We start from the raw sequence: 19362 nt of genomic DNA, 5'->3' as shown, positions 1-19362 counted from the left end.
AAAGACATAACACATCCTGGGAGAGCTGCATGATGTTTGTTTTTACTTGAGATGTCAAAATGATAAAATGCTGAATTGAAAACTTAGTATGACTGTGGCACATTACATTGCCCCCAACATGATAAGTGTTGGCATTTATACAAGCACTCAGGGAGGTGGCAGGGTGGGGGGAGCCACTTTAATTAGAGCAATTCATCAAACAGTCTTTAATTAAAGAACCCTCAACACCATTTTTCAGCACGGGGACACTGATACACCTGACACTGGAGCTTGGAGCACAGTAATTACTATGCTCCAGCAGACTTGATTAATCGAGTCTGCTTTGATGCACTGTAATTACAGCACGTTGGAGCAGCCTTGATGAATGTGTATAGGTGCCTTGTATGTTTTTGCCCTTAATGATATGAATGATCTTGTATTCATATTCAACAAATTAATTTGTGCTCTAGAAATGGTGCCATACACTTGAACTTCCTATCCTCACTGTCATGTTACTTTCCCTTTGGCTGGTCTGGCAAACTGATGTCTTTATAACATGACTGGTTGGGCACAAATGAAATTAACTTGGTGTCTTCCACTTAACTTACAGCAATCTATCAACATCTCTTTAGATGTTGCAATTTGATAATGGATCTCAGTGATGTAGGTAGCTTCATGGATAAGTAGTGCACACATATAAGCATTGGATATATATAACTGATAGTGTTAAAGAAAGAAATGCATTCGTGCACAGAGGTGTTTTAGCATGACAGCCTTATAGACCCATTAAAAAATAATGCTATTATTCATTTACCAGAATAAAATTGGAGATAGCTAATGTTATCTTGATTATATCCTACTTCTCCTTCTATAGTGGTGTAGGTAAACACCTTCCAGGGTTTGATATTCCTCAAGCCCTTTCAGTGGTCTGTGATGTCCAGGCAATACCTGGAAAGGCAGTTTCTAGCCCAATAATAGGAATATAAAGTATATAAAATTCACTGCACAAGAACATATTAAGCAGAACAGAGTACATTCTAGTATTAACCCCGTCAGCTAGTATTAACCCCATCCTATTCTGACAGCCTAGTCAGTTTTATACCTGCTTCATATAAAACACAAAGGCCTTACTGACAAAAGCTTAGAAGTAAGCTCCTTGGAATAACTTTTAATTATATATTGGCTCATTGCCTGGACCTTGGAGCTGTTGGGTCCTCTTGTAATATGGATAATAATAAACACCCAACCTACCATATGCCATATGATGTCACTTGTATTTTTGTAGGGATTCAAAGTACACCTTCAGCCTCCCTAAGTTTCCTAAAATAAGTAACCTCAGTATCTGTTTCCACAATGCAAAGTAAATATGATTCCAGTTGTCTTGATCTTCAATTCTGTAGGTCAGCGGTTCTCAAATTTTTTAGACTCTAGGCACCACTCCAAAACTTTTCATGTTACCCCATTTGAAATAAACTAATATACTTGTATTAATATTTAATATAACATAAACATTATAACTGTATTGCTAATTAGTAATTATTTATTCACTGATCAGATCCTTATAATTACATTATGCTCACTCCACTGACACCACTGCCATGACCAGGTAGATCCGCCCTGTACACCTCCTGTAGAGCCAGATTGGAAAGTGGTTGTGGCAGGAGCATGCGCTCTTGCTGCAGCCCTTTCCAGTCTGACCCTGTTAAGTCTCACAGAAACAGGTGCTCAGGACAGATGAAACAGTTCTGCACACACCTGTTTTCAAGAAGCAGGACAACTGAACTGAGAAATGGCTACAGCAGAAAGGTGCGTTGCCTGCATTGCATTATGGAGGCATACAAGTTCTATCTGGTGCCAGTGGCATTTATCTCCTCCAAGTTTCTGCTGCTGCAGGATGAAACTGTCTTGTGTACCTGTTTTCAAGATGTGCATCAGAGATGAACTGGGAAGAGCTGCAGCAGAAACAGCATGCCGGCTTGCATAATATCATGCAGGCAACACAACTTTCTGTTGTCATTGTTTCTCAGTTCAGAGAATTTTACTCTCTGGCAGTGGTAGCAATGCCAGCATCATGGTAGGTTCTCATGGCATCCAGGTTGCTGCATACCCCAGTTGGGAACCATTGCTATAGGTCCTCTTGTAATGCGAATAATAGAGCCCTGCTAATTAAATACTGTACAATGTCCTTTTTTCTGTAGGTCTTAGAACAAAAACTTCAGCCTCCCTAGATTTCACAAGTCAAGTAACTTCAGCACCTATTTTCACATTGCAAGGTAAATATGCTTGAGGCTCTCTGTAGACCATTGATCCTTCAGGTCCTCTTGAATAATAAGCACCTTGCTAAATAGATACCATACAATGGCCTTTTTTTTTTTTTCCCCCTGTAGGTCTTAAACCTACACCTTCAACTTCCCTATATTTTACGAGTGATGGGACCTCGGCAACTGGATCCACCATACAAGGTAGGAAGAATGCAGACTTATTCTATAGTCTGAAGTGTAACAAAAGTTACGTATGTAGACATTCAGTACTTGATATCAGGGGTCACCAGTATAGTCATGGCAGACTGTCAGTCTTGTCATCTGACTCCATCAGTGTTGCTATGGGTTTAGGTGTTGCCAGTCGCATCAAGCTCCCTTCCTTGGGATGGCCTGTGAGTGAGCTATCAGGATACCATTTGTGATGCTGTGCCCTTGTGTTTATAGGGAAAAGGCTGTGGCTCAGTGATAGAGCTTGGCCAGGGATATTGTCTACAAACAAGCCTAAACACTAATATCCACAACCAGCTAGTCTGTGGTGCTAGCCAGGTCATTTGCAGGCATGGTACAGGCATGGACATAACCCCTAGGACCAGTACAAAGTACTAAGGGTTCCCAGTTCCCTTTTTATTCATTAATCAAAGCAGATGCTAATGCTTACCAATTATTAAAACATTTAGGTGGCATCATCCACATCCTACTTCTCACCAATTAGTGTAAACTTCCCATCAGATAGGGATACTTTGGTCTTTGTTTTGGTGTTCTGTATTTGTTTTATTAATTCACTTTCTATCTATCAGCCTTAGAGGTTCCTTTAAAACTAATGAACTACTTTCCCAACATTTGTTCAAGCCATATACGGCACGCCTAGTTTTTGTATTTGTTTTGGGTCTACTTGGGTTCATGCTGTTAGCCTCCTGTGTGATTTCTGTATGCAATGACCAGTGGTTATATTAATTCATATTCCAGTGAGGCACACAAGGACTTGTTTTGGGTGTGGGAGGAAAGGGGTTTGTGAAAAAGCACTCATTCTAAATTAAAACAATAGCTATGTTTCCATTTTCCACTGTTATACATGAGAGTTTAAGACTAAAATGATGTGAAAAATGCTGCTCTGCTCTTATAATATATTTTTATGTTTCAGGATATATGCGAGGGTGTGCAAACCAGGCCACATTTGATTCAGATCCTGAATTGGGGACAGTGATTCGGATCACTGTCCCAATTTGATTCGGCCGAATCCAAATCTGAAGATTTGACGCTGATTCAGAGAATCAGAGGTTCAGCCATAGACACAGCTTTAAATTTTTTTTCTACATACCTCAAGGTACCAGGCAACTGGCCACAGGGGGATCCCTGGTGCCCCCCCAGGCCCAAGAGGCACCAGTCACTGAGCTGGGGAGGTGGGGGGGGACCCCTGCGCACTCCTCAGTGGACCCAGAAGTGGACCAGAAGTACTTCAAGTCTGCTGCTGTGTATGCTGGGGAGTCCCCCACACTGCCATGTATGCTGGGGAGTCTTCCAACTGCCCCAGCATCTTGGCATTTATGAGCTGCCTGCTACCTTGAGGTATGTAGAAAAAACACTTAAAGCAGTGTCTGTCCAAATTGTCAAATCTCTCCAAATAGATTCAGAGGGTTCTGGTTCAATTCGGAGAAATTAAAGGGTCTCCTGATTTGAGTCAGAGATTTGGCCACCGAATCGGGTCGAATCTCTGCCAAATCAAAACAGTGACCGAAGCTTTGCACAGCCCTAATATGCATTTGTTTTTGAAAGTGGATTTACTTAACTATCCCCCTGCCCGACATATACATACACACATGATGGTATGTGAAAATGGAATCACATTACAGCTAGAAAAAAATGAAACTAAGTATCAGAGCAACAGAGCATATGCACAGTACAGTCGTACAGTACAGTAGTAAATAACAAATTTACAGTGTATGACTCTGTGCTTTTTTTTCTCTGTGGCAGACTCCATGGGGATTTGCTGACAGTGGAGTTTGCACAGTGAAGTGTGACTTACTTGGAAGTATAAAGTTTTAATCCCATTCTCCTGGAGGGATTAACTTGCAACAAATATCTGTTGTACACCTGACAACACTACAACAGATAAATCTAAAGTAGACTAAGTTCTAAGCCTCTCACCTTGCAAGTGCAGACAGAAGTGACAATGTCTGCCTGATCTGGTCCCTGAAAGTGCTCTACAGCCAGACTAAAATGCACAACTGCAGAGCATTTTAAAAGGGCCTGATCCTGTGAAAATCTGAACTATCGTTGCATGTAGGTGCCGGTGAAGATGCTCCAAAAGTTACTTCAGTAATTTGTGTCTGCATGCAAAGCTGACTGCAGCTCAGCCCTACTTTGGTGCTATCTTCAGAATGGGAGTAGGGAAAGGGAGTGGAGAGAGTTTGATCTGGGGTTTTTCAACTAGAACTGGAGGGTGGGGAAGATAGATTGGAGCCCTCTGAGGAGGGGGTGCTGTAATCCACCCATCCCACCCTCCCGCCCCAAAATGAGCTTCATGTGCTTCCTTTCCCCCCTCCCATTCTGAAAACAGCATCAGGGCTGGGAGTGGGAAGGAGCATTGCTAGGGGAAACCAGCTGCAGGCTGACAGCCAGCATCTGGATTCCTCAACCCCCGGGACACGGGGACATGACAGCAACTTCTGTTGGGTTTGGGGGATCGTTGTAACTCATGGTGCTTTCTGCAAAGCGCCACGAGATAAAAAAGGGAGCTGCTCTTCTGTCTGTGCCTTGAATGTGTTTTGGTGGGATCTCAAAATAGAGAGGTTGTTTCAGCTAGTAATTGTGGGGAGGAGGAGGTGGGGATGCTTTTTCTAGTCTCCCTGGAAAAAGCATCCCCCTACCCCTTTCAAACACTGCCTTTTTAGAGGATATTCCCATTTTGAGGCCTAGTTGTTTGCCCTTTCCTAAAGGGCTTATAAATTCCAAGATCAGGCAATTTTTTCCCCCCCTTCCCTATCTACTCAGTCTCATAGTCCAATGTTGTACAAACAGCTCCAGTATTTTAAAGATGAACTACATGCAGTAAATCAGAACTGCCTAACTGGTGGCCCATGGGCTACATGTGGCTACTGCAACCAGGGTCTCTAGGTGTACTCCGTCCCTCCCCACCCCCTCCCACCCGCACATGCACCTTCCTAAGCTTTTGCTTCCTGCTGCCAGTCCAGGGGCAGGGGTTCCACCCACAGCAGTGGGGGATCCTGTGGCATGGTGCAGTGGGAGAGCTGAGTGGTCACACATGTGCAGGTTGAAGCAGTGTGCATGTGCATGTTGGAGGCTGCCTGTGCATGGGGCAGCATCTGACCCCCAGCCACTTAGAAGTTGGACATCCCTATAGTAAAAAATGTCATTCCTAAGAGTATGGAGAAGACTTAATGCTGCACAGTACTCCTAATCCCCATCTTCCTGACAATACCACCATAGGCATGGCTCGCAGATGACATTGCATTTATATATTCTAATATTGACTTGCAAGCAGTATCTGTATGTTTAGCATTTGCCTTCAGTCAGCTTAAACTTCTAAGAAGGGGATTACGTGCAAATGCCAAGCATTGCTTGCTTCTGGTTTTTAAGTTTACTCTCTTGGGTAAATTTACTCTATTCTGGTGTCATGTGTTACTCTAATCTACTGTTGCCATAATTCCACAGTTCATTTCTTTTAATTACAGCTGTCACAACCAAATACAATGCAGGTTGTCAGAAGGCAGAGATTTATGAAGGCTGTTAATTGATTATCATGGCATACACCATACTTAGTTCTATATTTCCTTGTAATACCAAGCTCATTGTCTTCCTTGAAGAGAAATGTCTTACTTGGAATAAACAGCCTTTTTGGGCTGTGTAACTTCTGTTTCAAGTTAGCAGGAATTCTCTTTACTGCAAAGGTGATTAGGGCCCTAAATATATGAATGCCCCTCTAACAGCTTTACACTCACAAACTTAAATCTGATAGGAACAGACCACTCCACTTGATTCTGGTATGTATCACATAGGATACATAAGGTCTACAGTTAAGGTTCCATAAAATACAGCCCAACAGATATCTACAAAGACACTGGCAATGTGAATAGTGAGGAAGAAAAGAATTGTAAACTACATACTGGAGGGAAGAAAATAGTTCAAAACTCTGTTGGCAATATACACATAATAAGATAGTTCAGTCATCTGGGTTACACAGGAACAGGCAGAGAGCTGCTGAATAAAATGAGTCTTCTGTCTTGCCCTATATTACACAAGTATAAGGGAGCTGAGCAGTTAATGCTAATACTATACTACCAACATAATTGAGTTGCCAGCTTAGCAGGAACATGTGTTGTAAAGAGTTCAGAAAACATGGGTGAAAAAGTTGTGGTGTAATCAGAACCTCCACACAGCTGGTCCCCTGGGACCAGATCAGGAAATAGCTGTGTGGTAACTAAATCAAAGGAATCAGTTACAGTTGCATTGTAGAGCAGGGCCTTAGGGGCCTTTGAATTGTGAAGTGTTCGGCATTAACACCACTTCATCCTCTCTAACTCCCTCATCTCTTTCCACATCCATGTCACCCTTTCCTCTGGGAAGCAGCTGAGTTAGGAAGTGTAGAGGATTTGCCCTCTAAATCTTCATAAGTACAAAAGTTGTTTGATTTAGCTTCTCGTATTTCATGTATTCTTAATGGAAATCCACAAGACAGCTGGGATGAAGGAAGTGTTACAAGTGAACACAAATAGATTGGGAAAGGCAGAACAAGACCTCTTGAAAGTGCAGCCTGTTCTTTGCTTAGCTGCTTTATTAATCCCTCAAGTGTAACACCAGAGATGCCTAGATTTTGAGTGTTAGGTAATAGCTTTGTCTCACCTTCTTATGCTTGCACCAGTTCTTAGATGGCACACTGCAGACAGGTGTCAGGAAGGTTTGACTTTCTTTAACAAGTCTGAAAGAAGCCTGGGTACATAGAGGTTTTGGGAAGACTATTTGCTTTGTGTCAGAGTTCGAATGTCTGATTAAGTAGCTGCTTCAGGATATGCTTAGGAATACTAAGCATTTTGCTTGATTCTTTCTGAACTCTTAAATGAGTAGAGAGGTAGTATTGGATTTCAGAAAGGATTCCTGAACTCTCACACCCTTTAAAATATCTGCTCACTGGAGCTGGAAAAATAAAGGCTTCATATTATTTTCAAAACCCAGCTAGACAAAGCTTTCGCTGGCATGATCTAGTTGGGACTTTCAGCAGGAGGTTGCACTAGGTGACCTCCTGAGGTCCCTTCCTATCCTGACTTTCTGTGATAGAAGTTCATGTACCCTTTTCCACAATTTTACCTGTGTTTGCCCTCATCTTCTACTGGCTTCATCTTTAAACAAGACCCAACATTCAATCCAAAGCATTCAGACTTCAGATGAAATTTTCAGGTGTAGTTTGTGTCAAATTGAGACTAGCTTCCCTAGAAACTTTCACAAACCTAGTCAATTACAGTCCTTCTGTGTTCCTAGTTCACAGCAAAGTTTTGTGCTGAAATACCCATTTGTTCCTTAAATGTGTTTGTCTGTGAATTAACCACAACTACTGCTACTAAATAGGGAAATCATGACTGTTTGTCTGTCATGGAACAATGCCATGGGAAAGTGAAATGGCAATATTTCTGTAGCACAACTTTTGCAAAGTGTTCCTCTTCCAACAGGCCAGCTTAATCCTACAGCAGACACAGGTGGTCATGGCACTTCTACATCTTCAAGTGAGACAACAATACCCTCGAGTAAGTAAATGACACAGATATTTTTAGATTTATTATTGTTTGATAAGATCATAGCCTATATGTTACCCAGAACTTTTCATGAGCGTTATATAGCGTGCTAGACTCTACGTGCATACACAAGCAATACAGATGGACCTCACACAGTGTTGTAACTAAGGCAGGGCAACCCATGCAGCAGCCCCAGGTACTGACTTGGGGAGGGAACAGAAAAAGAACATCTGCCCCAGCAGCTGCACATCTATGCCAGCAATTTCAGCAGCCAGAAGTCCCCCCCCAATCCCAGCCACCCTTCCAGTGCCAGGCTGCTCTATTACACCTCTGACCTTGCATTATGCTTCAGATCCAGAGGGGACTAGGTATTCTCTCTAATGGCAGATGGTAACTGAGTCTTCATTGTCCCTTCATTTAGTCTTTTTTTTTTCCTGTAGAGTGTCATGAGTGCGGTAGGAGGCTTAAGGATATGGAAAATGGTTTGATACCTTAATGTAGCTGTCACTGGCCAGCAGCTGATAATGATTTTCAGTCATTACTCTGAGGCTACAAACAAACAGATATCATCATTTGTCATGGGAGGAATCATTAGCAGTTTCATTCAGATGTCCACGTCTATTGTCCCAGGATAAACCCTAAAAAGGTTTACATGATATCAAGGGTTACCTCTTGTTTGCAATGTCCCTGTCCTGGGACATCACAAGTTTGTCTGAGTGGTTGTCCCAGGATTGTGTCACTGAAGCCAGTCATTCAGCCACTCTCACTAAACCTGGATTGGAAGGGCAATGTGTATACACGCCCATCCCAGGACTCTTCCACTCTAGGGTAAACACAGGCACAACTTGTCTCAAGAAAAATGCAACATCTTATCCTACCTGGGAAAGACTTCATAGTGCACAAACATTTACTGAAGCCAACCAGTCTTCAAGTACTTTTTTTTTTCATGATTGCTAGCTCTTTAAAGTTGGCATGAAAGCCTGCCTTATAGCTGTAAGAAAACAATTCTCTGTGGGAATCATTCTCTGTGTAATGGCCCACAAAAAATGTATTAACATATGATCAAACAAATGTCAATAGCTCAGTCCATCCTTCCTTCTGAAACGCATCTTCAATGATTACATTATATTATAATGCAAAGTCTCATATGGAGTAATACAGTGTGCCATATTCTTGATAGAAATTGCTAATATGAGCACCCCTGTTGCCCACAGGTTTATTTCATCACACTTGGACATATGTAACAAGCTAAAAAATGGCTTCTAAAAATAAATAAATTTAATCTCCACCAGAGATGAACAGATGGCAAATAAATCCAAATCAGCCCTAATCTACTGTTTTTGGAGTTTTGGAATAAAATATCAATATCTGCAAGCTTTAGTTGGAGCTAAATTGATATCTCTTGTGCAATATTAGACATACTCTATGTTGTGAAGCAAATAGCATTATATTTTGCGACTGGTCATCCCACTACAGAACACAATCATTGGTCCCCAGGGAATATTAGAGACTGGGTTTAGTGTGGCTAATCTCCACTGATAATCAGATCTCAAGTTGATTTTGCCATTCCTATACAGAAAAATGTTGGACTTAAACATTGTGAAAGAAAGTCAGATATGGTAGCGTTTCCTCTTAAAGGGTAATTCAGATTCCGTAACTGTTTAACTTTTAGGCTAGGGACAGAATTTGCACATAAACCAGTTTAAGTGATCAGAGACTGGTTTAAACCTGTAACAGAACAGAAGCTCAGTGCATATAAACCAGTTTCAAAATGGCTGAAACTAGTTTAAGATAAACCTTGTTCAATGTAGTATCAGACTTAACTGATCTGGGTCAAACTAGTTTATGAAACTTCTGTTCTAGACCTCTTCCTGGTTCAAGTTAAATCGCAGCAGTCACCTAGCATCCCAAAATATTTTGCAGCCCTGGGTTGGGCTATGCTGTCTTCTCCAGAGAGCAAGGCTGGCACCACCCCTCTGCTCCCTAGCTGGGGCAGTGAGGGCTGGCTGACAAGGGGGTGGGAGGGCAAGCCCAGCTGGGGATGCAGCCCAGTCTGCAAGGCAGGGGAGGACTACCCCAACAAGCAAACCCTGACTGAGGTCTGGGGCTAGGGAGGGGGGTTAAACACCCCTTCCCCTGCTCAAACTTACAAATCCCAGAGGCACCTAGAAGCAGGAAGAGGAAGTGGTGAGCAACTCTGCAGAGTCTTACTGCTGTGAATTTGGGCAAGAAGCAGCAAATCCCAGAAACCTTTGGGGACAGCAGGAAGAGAAAGCAAACACAGCCCATTCTGGAGGTGCCAGAGAGCCATTTTTAAAGCACTCCTTGACTTCTGCAGGCAGAAGCTACTGCAGGCATGTGGCTGCATTTCCTGAATGTCTATTCACATGTGTTTCAGTTTAATCTCGGCAATTTAGACTAATCTGCAAAGACTGAATCAATTCAGCCTTGGGCTTTTTGACTGTTTGTACTTAGCCTTGAAGGCAATAAGTGTGTTCACATTAGGTTTGTGACTCCCTGGCTAGGCACTCGAAGGAAGTTATCCCTCCTTGAGGGTGTGTGTCAATAGATACAAGGTGGACTTCAATCTGCAGATGTGTTATGGAAGGACTTGTGAGTGGCAAAACTGAAACTAAAAATGTTTAGTAGCATAGTGATAACATTAAACTAGATCATAGGTAGAACCATTATATAAAATTTCTTAGAGAAAGCAAAGAGAAGCTATGAATTCATGAAACCTATATGGTAAAAAGCCTGGTAGCAGTGTGTTGAGCTATGGCATAAATATAGAATATGAAACTAAAATGTTGTGAGAGAGCTGTACTGAGTATTTTTGTTCTTAAAGTCGCTCTGTCTTGGTAACAGAATGATCTCTAATATTTCCTGTCTTTGTCATGATTTATGTGCATTTATGTTTCAAGTTCTTTAAGGCAAATGGTGAATCATTGTGCTAGACACTGTACTAATGCAATTGGGATTAATCTCATTTGGGATTGATATATGCTGAATTAATGCAAACAATAAATCCAAAAATAAGTAGGTAGGGCTTTTTGGTATTCTCCCCTGAAAAGCTAAACATTTTCACTAGGCAGAGGTGTTATAAAAATCCAGCAATAAACACTCATCCTTTCTGGAACTGAGCATTTAACGTGTTTGAGTAAAAGAAGGACCATGACCTTCTCTCCAAAGCTGGAGCTGATGTTTTTCTTTTAAGACTGCCACAACGTTTGACTCATTAAAAGTCAAACAAGTTACTTCATTTTGTAGAAATCCATTGAGAAAGCTTGTATCAAATATTGTACCTTATTTTCTCATGTGCTTTACACCACCCAGATGAAACGCACCTTCTTTGTTGGAAGGCAGAATGTAGAAAAAAGGTTTTTCCAGAGTTATAGTCAACTGGACATAAGGAAAAACTTCTTTACTCTCTGAGCCCCCAATGCCTTCAATAGACTCTCTCCAGAGGTGGTGCAAGCACCTACTCTGGACTCCTTTAGGAAGCTTTTGGATACTTATCTTGCTGGGATCATTTGACCCTAACTGACTTCCTGCCCCTGGGGTAGGGGGCTGGACTCAGTGATCTTCTGAGGTCCCTTCCAACCCTAATGTCTATGAAACTATGTAACATAAAGTGTTCAGGAAGTATGGTATCCCAGGAGCCTGGGTGAGGCAGGAGGGACTTTCTGGTATGACAGAATGGCCACAACACTAGGTCCCAGGGCAGTAGCAGCAAGATGGTCACTTCTTTACTATAAATAATTCTTTATACAAGATGCCGTGAATAATAAGGTGTTGTTTCCACATCACAAGCCTCACCAAGATACTACGGAGTGCATTGAGCAGCAAATTTACCCAGCTCACTTGCTTTTCAACCAGAAGCCACCAGTGGCTGAAAGAGTTAACACTGGACTCTTCCCCTACAGTTTGCAGCCCCAGGGAAAAGTGGCAGCTATGACTCGCAGCTCTATTCCACCCTGCTTCTATTCCAGCAAGGAAAATTTAGCTTCCCTGCTTAAGAGGCACACCCCAGTTTTGGAGGGTTGATTTGATGGGGGAGGGAAGGGTGCATGTGGTATGTGAATAAATACAGCATTTTCTGCTTGTTTAAGCAATGGCATTTACATTTGGGTATATTAGATTAAGTACCCACCATGGTACCAGTGTTTTTTCTGTTATGTCTGTTATTTCATTTGCTACTAGTATCAGAGGAGAGGAAGTACCATAAAGTACCAATGCTAATGCTGAGGTAGCAATAACAGCTGTAAAATGTTATTTGGAAATTATTGTTTTATACAGGAAGGAATGCCTCTACTACTGCAACCCAACAAAGCTTCATGAGTACGACCCATCGTAGTCAAAATATAACCCCACCTCATAGTAAGTGCTGTCAGTTCTCATACAAACATAGTCATCTGGTTAAGTATTGTAGGTGTTAATTTGGAAAATGTCATGAACTAGAGGGACTGGTACAGAAAAAAACTAAAAATGTCCTAAGGCAGTACCAGTCATGAGAACACATACTATTTAGCTATTTTAGCAAGAGTAGGAATGGAAAGGAACTCTTTACAAGCAAACAAAGGATGGTATTTGTGGTGTAGACACAGTACTTGGAGTTAGGAGACTGGGGTTATATTAGTGGATTTGCTGTCAGACTCCATTTGACTCTACAAAGTAACCTCATTTCTCTTGGTTTCCATTACTCCATCTATATTGAGCAGGTGGAATGCTTTCTCTTTCAAAGAAGTGCTGTGCCATTGTTTTTGCACCAATGTTGTTCTACTTGATTTTTTTATAAAGGCTTGCTTTTATCCAGTGTATAATGGATCAAAATTTTGTTCAAATATTGATGTGTGTCTGCATATTAGATTTAGATTCTGGCATCTGATTTTTAGTCTTGGTCATTAGGTTCTTAAATTAGATAGAAGACTGATTTCTAAATACTTTCAGTAATAAAAGCAAGCAGGCTGTTAATAGATTGGTGTTAATATCTTTCTAGGTAATTTATCCTCTACCACAGTAGCCAACCTAACTTCATTTACTAGATGGGAAAACCAATCTACAACAAAGAACTTGGACAATAATATGGGTAAGTCCAACTTCTTTGCTTTGTGTATTTTTCCACTGGCAGATTATATAAATTCAAATTATGTTCATGTTATCATAGTTGCCCTTACATTGGGCAGTTGTGTTTTTCAATCTGAAGTTTGAGATTGAGGTATCTCTGATAAGATTATTGAAATACTATACCACCGTAGCAATCATCCAAACTACTGGTCCAAACATATGGAAATGAAAAATGTATTTTTGTGTTCTTTCACTCACGCCAAAGATGCAAGGTATTTTTTTCAGCTCAGCAGAGGAAAAGTAGTATTAAGTTAAAAATAGAGCTTCTGTACCTGATTGTGAGCTTTTGACTCGGATTGTCTGAGCAGTTATAGATGTTGTTCAGTTAATTCCAATGGACTAGAGAAATGCTCAGTAACAAGGGGGTACATCCAGATAAGTGTGCATATTTAAAATAGCAATGGCACAAATTTGCTTTTTCGTGTTGTTCATGCCCCTGTGCTTGTTTTGGTGGAGGTCAAAATATCCCCCTTCAAAGAACAGATGTTCCCCCACTCCTTTCGAGCCCTGCCATGCTGGAGGAGCTAGGGGAGAATTAAAGGAGGGAAGACACTTGGACAGCAGCCAAAGTGTCTCTCTGGAGAACCCAGCCTCCATGTCGGCTGGCACATGCTTCTGGAGCTTGCGCTGTGCCAGGTTTTTTTTGTGGAGGATGTTTGTGATACTGGGCGTTCCTGGTATAAAATTTTGATGCCACTCTGCAGATTTCCAGGTGATTTATGGCACCTCAGACAGTTTTGAGGTGCCACAAACCACATGTGCATGCTCATCTGGAGGTGCCCAAGGGCTGTGAAAACCAAAGCTAAGCAATTTAACACTGTGCTTAAAAATTGCTACATTTCTTTACCACTGAGTCCAAAATTTTACTAAATAGTGCCAGTGCTCTGCATTCTAGTGTGGCTTCAAGTTGTTTTAGCCTTCAGTCTGTACTGCAGGGGCAGGGGGCTTACCATTAAACTGAGGAGCAAGTATCTTTGATAAATATATTTCCATCTATGAATAGTCTTGTAAAACTAGCTAACGCATCCAAATATCCTTTTGTAGGAAACCAGAATATTGAGTGAGTTCTTGGAGGACTATCCCTAGTTCAGAAAACTGAACAAATTCTTCCAGAGCATGATGTCTGTTTAGAAAATGTCAAAATGGATTGGTATGGGTCTGATGCAAAAATTGATACAGATGTCAGCTTTGGGAACACATTTCTCTTGGTTTCTCAATCTCATAGCATCTCCAAAGCTTGGTGGGGGTGGGGGGGAAGGTATATGTAAGTCAGTTATTTCAACCTAAAAAAATACCTTGGTAAGTACCTTTAGAAGTAGGGAATGCTTCAAATGGAATTGTAATCTTAGCACCAATTAAAATGAAACCACTTCAGTATCTAAATCCTAATTTAGACACCTAAATGTAATGGTGCTGGAAATTCCACATACATTTGAGGCTACTGTGCATATGTGTATGGAACGTTGTCTGATTAATTAAATCAAGTAGAAATTATTTTCCTTTTTCTCTTACTAACTGGAATTTGAATTACTTTTCCCTATGTCGTCTTCAGGTACTGTGAAGAATAAAAGCAATAATGAGTTCCCTTGGCCAGCGGTTATGACAATTCTGCTTCTGTTTTGTACTTTTATAATAATTTTAGGGGTCAGAAAATGGTGTCAGTACCAAAGAGAAATGTAAGTATTAATGGGAGAAAAGGAAAGAGGGTAATACAGAAGAATGCGAGTGCAGATCCATATTTTTAAGTTCAAGATAAGACTTTTATTTTAATATGTAAACACTCGCATTCACTTATTTATATATGCATACATGCATTCTATTCTATATAGAATATGTATGTATCTTCACATATCCACATGTGATATTTCATCAGTGTTCCCTTTAAGCTGTGTGGTGTGCACAGCCATGTAGGCAAGCTCATACCATGCTGCCAGGTGCGTCTGCACAGCTGTGGATGCCTCACAGCTTAGAGGGAACGCTGCTCTCTGTATATCCATACATGTATATGCATATCCATATATGCGTGGATGGGAAACAACACGGGGCCTTTTTCAAGTACCTCGATATATCAAGTTGCTTTTTCATAAACAGATGTGAAATATTTCATTGACATTTTCTTTCATTCAATACAAATCTGTTCCCACTAACCCTTTGTATATGAGCCCCTAGTTTTGTGGTAGGAGGTTTAAGGACATAGAAAACTAACTCAGTTCCTCTAGACTAGGGACAGAAATTACATATAAACAGTCATAAGGGATCAGAAACTGGTTTAAATCTGTAACACAAGTTCAGTGCATATAAACTGCTTTCAAAATGGTATAAACTGATTAAAATAAACCTGGATGGATGTAGTATCAGATTTAACTGATTTAAGCTAAATCAGTTTTTTGAACTTTTATCCCAGATCTCCTTCAAAGTTGAGTTAAATCACAGTTCCCCATCATCCCAGGATGCCTTGCACCTCTTCTGTAAACAGCCCCTCCCAGGGTGGATAGGCTAGACTTAGCCCAAGCTGTCTGTTTCAAGTGAGCAGGGAGGCATGTTCTATTATCCTCCAACGTCCAGCCTGAGCCACTGCAGACATGTGGCTGCATTTCTGATATCAAAAGAGAATGTCTGTTTAGTTGTTTATTGGTTCAATCTATGCAGCTTAGACTAACCTGCAAAGACTGAATCAATACCAAAAATATATAAAGAAATATAGGTATGGAAAACCCTTTAAAATGTACCCTAGTTTTGAGGAATTTGCAGCTGTTTGAGAATTTAGAACCTGGGGTTTCACTTTATTCTAGCTGTACATAGATGTGCTTGGATACATGCCTGCCTAAATATAATTTTTGTGCATCATGAGTTCTTATATTTTCAAACACTATCTTTTTATTTTAGTATGAACAGACCTCCATCTTTCAAGCCACCACCACCTCCAATAAAGTATGTGTCCATTCAAGACTCAGATGGAAGTACACCAACCTGCCATGAACTGGAAACCCTGTAGCAGTCTTTGTATAGTGTCACAGTACAATACTGAATCTATCTTAAGCTTCAGAAAATTCCTTGCAGGAATTGTGTCCGTGACCCATTTTCAACTGATGGGAGAATCAGAAGCAAAGCACTCCTGAGTATACTTATCTCATCCCTTTTAGGTGTGCAATATAAGTTGACAGACTGAAGTCTAATTGTAGCATGTTGGATATTATAGCTGCTCAACTGGAAATGGATGATCAACTGGGAATTTACTTTCTTAATTAGGGGAGTAGATCAGTTTGTGTCACTTTATTAGTCTGTATAGAAAAAAATGTTCAAAACCTTTTTGTTTCAATATCCCTATAACTTGATACCTTTTAAGCATATCTCAGCTGCAATTACTCTAACAGCCTTAGCAAAAGTTCACAGGTACAACGCCTTTATAATTTTTACAATATAAAAATTGATAGAGGATTATGCACCTGGGTCAGAGTAGTCAAATCTGAAATACATTATTAGCATGCATGTGGGAAAGTATTGTACATCTTTCATCACTGACATCTGACATGGACTCAGATGAAAAAAAAAAAGGCTGAAGGCTGCTCTTCAGTCCTGATTATATCTGCTGAGGCCCAGAGGCATTGTGTGAGAATGCCAGGAGGAGGTGATGTCAGGGTGTTTAGGAACTCAGCAGAAGGGAGACCTGATGACTCAAATGTATACTAATCCAAAGGGATGATGATAAAAATAACAACTGCTTCTAAGGATATTAGCAGTTTGGGGGAGGGGAAAAACTGTTCATAGAAAAAGTTGCATCAATTTTCTTGAATTCATTTCCATCATAATAGGAGTTGAGGTGAGAGGGCTGGGTTGGCTGCTAAACGTTAGCCAGCTCCCTTTGTGTTTTTGAGTTCTATTTATTTTAAACATTGAAAGATAGTTTACACATTGGAAAACATGTTTGATTGGAAATGTTCCAGTAGTGTTATAGAAATGCCATTGAGATTAATAATACTTCATGGGGATCCAAATCCACAAAATATTTGATTGTGTGAAATTTGGCAATGAAGTTCTGGTCTAATGAAGGGATATCACCAAAACTTCCTTGTGTGTATGTGTATATATCACATCTATAGTCAGATTGGAAGAGGAGTAGCAAGATACTGTAATGGGTTACAGATAATACTGTGTTCCTTGTGGCATTTAGTGACAAAAGTGTTAAGGAGGAAACAAAATGTAATATGACATCTTGAAAAGTCTGTTGGGTATAACCATATGTTCTTAATGATCTATTATCATATGAACTTTAAATCCATTATTTATTTAACAGAATCAGAGGTGTTTATAGCAAACATTTTCTTCACAAAGTACTGTAAAAATATTACACCCAGGAAGAGCATCACTTTTTCACTAATATTAATCTACCTGTAGTGTAGTACATGATGGAGCTGAGCTGTTAACTCCTCATTTACATGATAATTCAAGGTAAAAAGATTGAGGAGGCTACAGAAAGGAAAATAAGAACTGAAATCGGAGTTTAGCTAGGATGCTGTTGTAAACTTTGAAAAGTCTCAGTCAGAGGAAGATTTTTGTCTGGATTCAGAGGAAAGTCAGTGACATTATTAATTGACCTGAACATTTATTTTACCACTGGTATTCTTGGAAGTTTGAGCCCAAACCTAAGTATTTTAGGGTTTCTTTTCCTTTTCTTTTTATCACCCATCACTGATGTACAGAGAAGCAACCCTGGGAAACACAACCACATAGCGGTATACTTGGATGACCTTATGGAATCCTGTTCTCGTCTTTCTCTCCTTGGTCGAGGGAGAATTTGTTTCAGGAGTTAGTTCTGTTTAAATCATCTTTATAGAAATACTTTCCTCAAGAGCAGGGGCTTGCAACTGCATCTCAAAGTGATCAGATTCTAATCTTTCATACAGCTGTTTGCATTATCAGCTTCCTTAAACCTGGGATGTTCTGCCTCATCTCCTGTGAACGTTGTCTTGGGCCCTGTGAGCTGTGCTGTCCCAAAACATGCAGCAGTTTAGGCAAGCTATGCATGAAAAAAATGGTCACTGCTGTGAATAGGTGAGTTCAGACAGTTGCCTCTAGAGGTCATGGATGTACTTGACAGTCTAGGTCTTCATCAAATAATCTTGACTTGTAAAATGTAGCCAAATCACACTATGAAGCACTGAATGGAATTATCCCAGACTGACAGTGTGGTAACCAAAATAGAATTTACCCATGCTACTTTAGTTTTAACTCCAATAGCTTGATGTTTTTCTTCTCACCTTTTTCATTATCTATTTTATTTTCGAGACTTATTCTGTCTCACACAAAAGAAATTGACATATCTACTAAATGTATATGCATTTGGTTTAGGTTACAGTGATTTTTCTCTTTCCCATTAAGTTATTGCCCTCATTATTTGAGCTAGTCTCTCTCACAAATTCTCTTTTTTCATTTTCTTTGAAATTGGAAAAACAAATGTGTTGGAGATGTAGTGTTTTCTTACTGCCAGAAGGTGGCTCCAAAGCTTTACATTTAAATCTTTAGTGTGTATTTTAACAAAATTATTAATATTGCATATATTTTTCTTAATACACAGATGAAATAACATGTAAAAATCTATTTAAAAGTTTTGTTTGTACCTATAAAATGTAACTTCAAAAAGTAATAAAATATAGATTCTCTATTAGATATTAAGAAAGAGGTTCTTAAAACATTCTTTCTAGATTTTTTTTTATTCTTAGCATTATATTATCTTGCGTTTAGGCTAGCAAAAGTAAAGATAACCGTAAGTGTCAGGTATTCTTTATATAATTCAGGTCCTGGCTTCCAGATAAGATCAGGTCAGTCAATGTATAAACATACATGAATATATTATTCTATGAGGGCATTGCATCTAGAGGTAGAATTTGGGTTGAATGGTTCAAAGAATTAATTCTAGGATTTATTAGTTTCATTTTGGGACTTCAGCTTTAGGTGTCAGTGAGTGTGTGATTTTTTTGGGGGGGAGGGCACAGGTCTAATGAGACAACTTCCATATTACCAAAACCACCCTCAAAACAACATGCTTTAGGCTAGCCTCAGAGAAGCTATGAGCTAAAATGTGAATTCACCTCCTAGACTGGGTGTTTCCTTCCATCAGGAGTGGAACATCTTGGTGGCAGGCAGCATAGAGAGATGTGGTTCACCATTGATGTTACTCTCCTTAGGGACTGATCCAAAGCTCATGGAAGTTGATGAAAAATTTTACATACATTTAATACATATTGAATTAGGCC

The 19362-nt window shown here is 40.1% G+C and overlaps 1 protein-coding gene across 1 annotated transcript in view; it reads left to right on the top strand.

The window, feature by feature from the left end:
• CD96 (CD96 molecule) overlaps window positions 1-18302 on the top strand; it is a 49770-nt gene extending 31468 nt beyond the window's left edge. Inside the window, 7 exon segments of the mRNA XM_019528598.1 lie at window positions 2178-2252; window positions 2367-2441; window positions 7922-7996; window positions 12281-12361; window positions 12981-13070; window positions 14661-14784; window positions 15995-18302. Coding sequence (XP_019384143.1) covers window positions 2178-2252; window positions 2367-2441; window positions 7922-7996; window positions 12281-12361; window positions 12981-13070; window positions 14661-14784; window positions 15995-16103 — 629 coding nt within the window. The 3' untranslated portion in view covers window positions 16104-18302.
• Window positions 18303-19362: the final 1060 nt, after the last annotated feature.

The sequence above is a fragment of the Crocodylus porosus genome, unplaced genomic scaffold (genome assembly GCF_001723895.1).
Source record: "Crocodylus porosus isolate Cpor-Errol unplaced genomic scaffold, CroPor_comp1, whole genome shotgun sequence".
NCBI classification, from domain to species: Eukaryota; Metazoa; Chordata; order Crocodylia; family Crocodylidae; genus Crocodylus; species Crocodylus porosus.
Note: the sequence above shows the minus strand (reverse complement) of the source record. Positions and strands in the feature narration are given on the sequence as shown.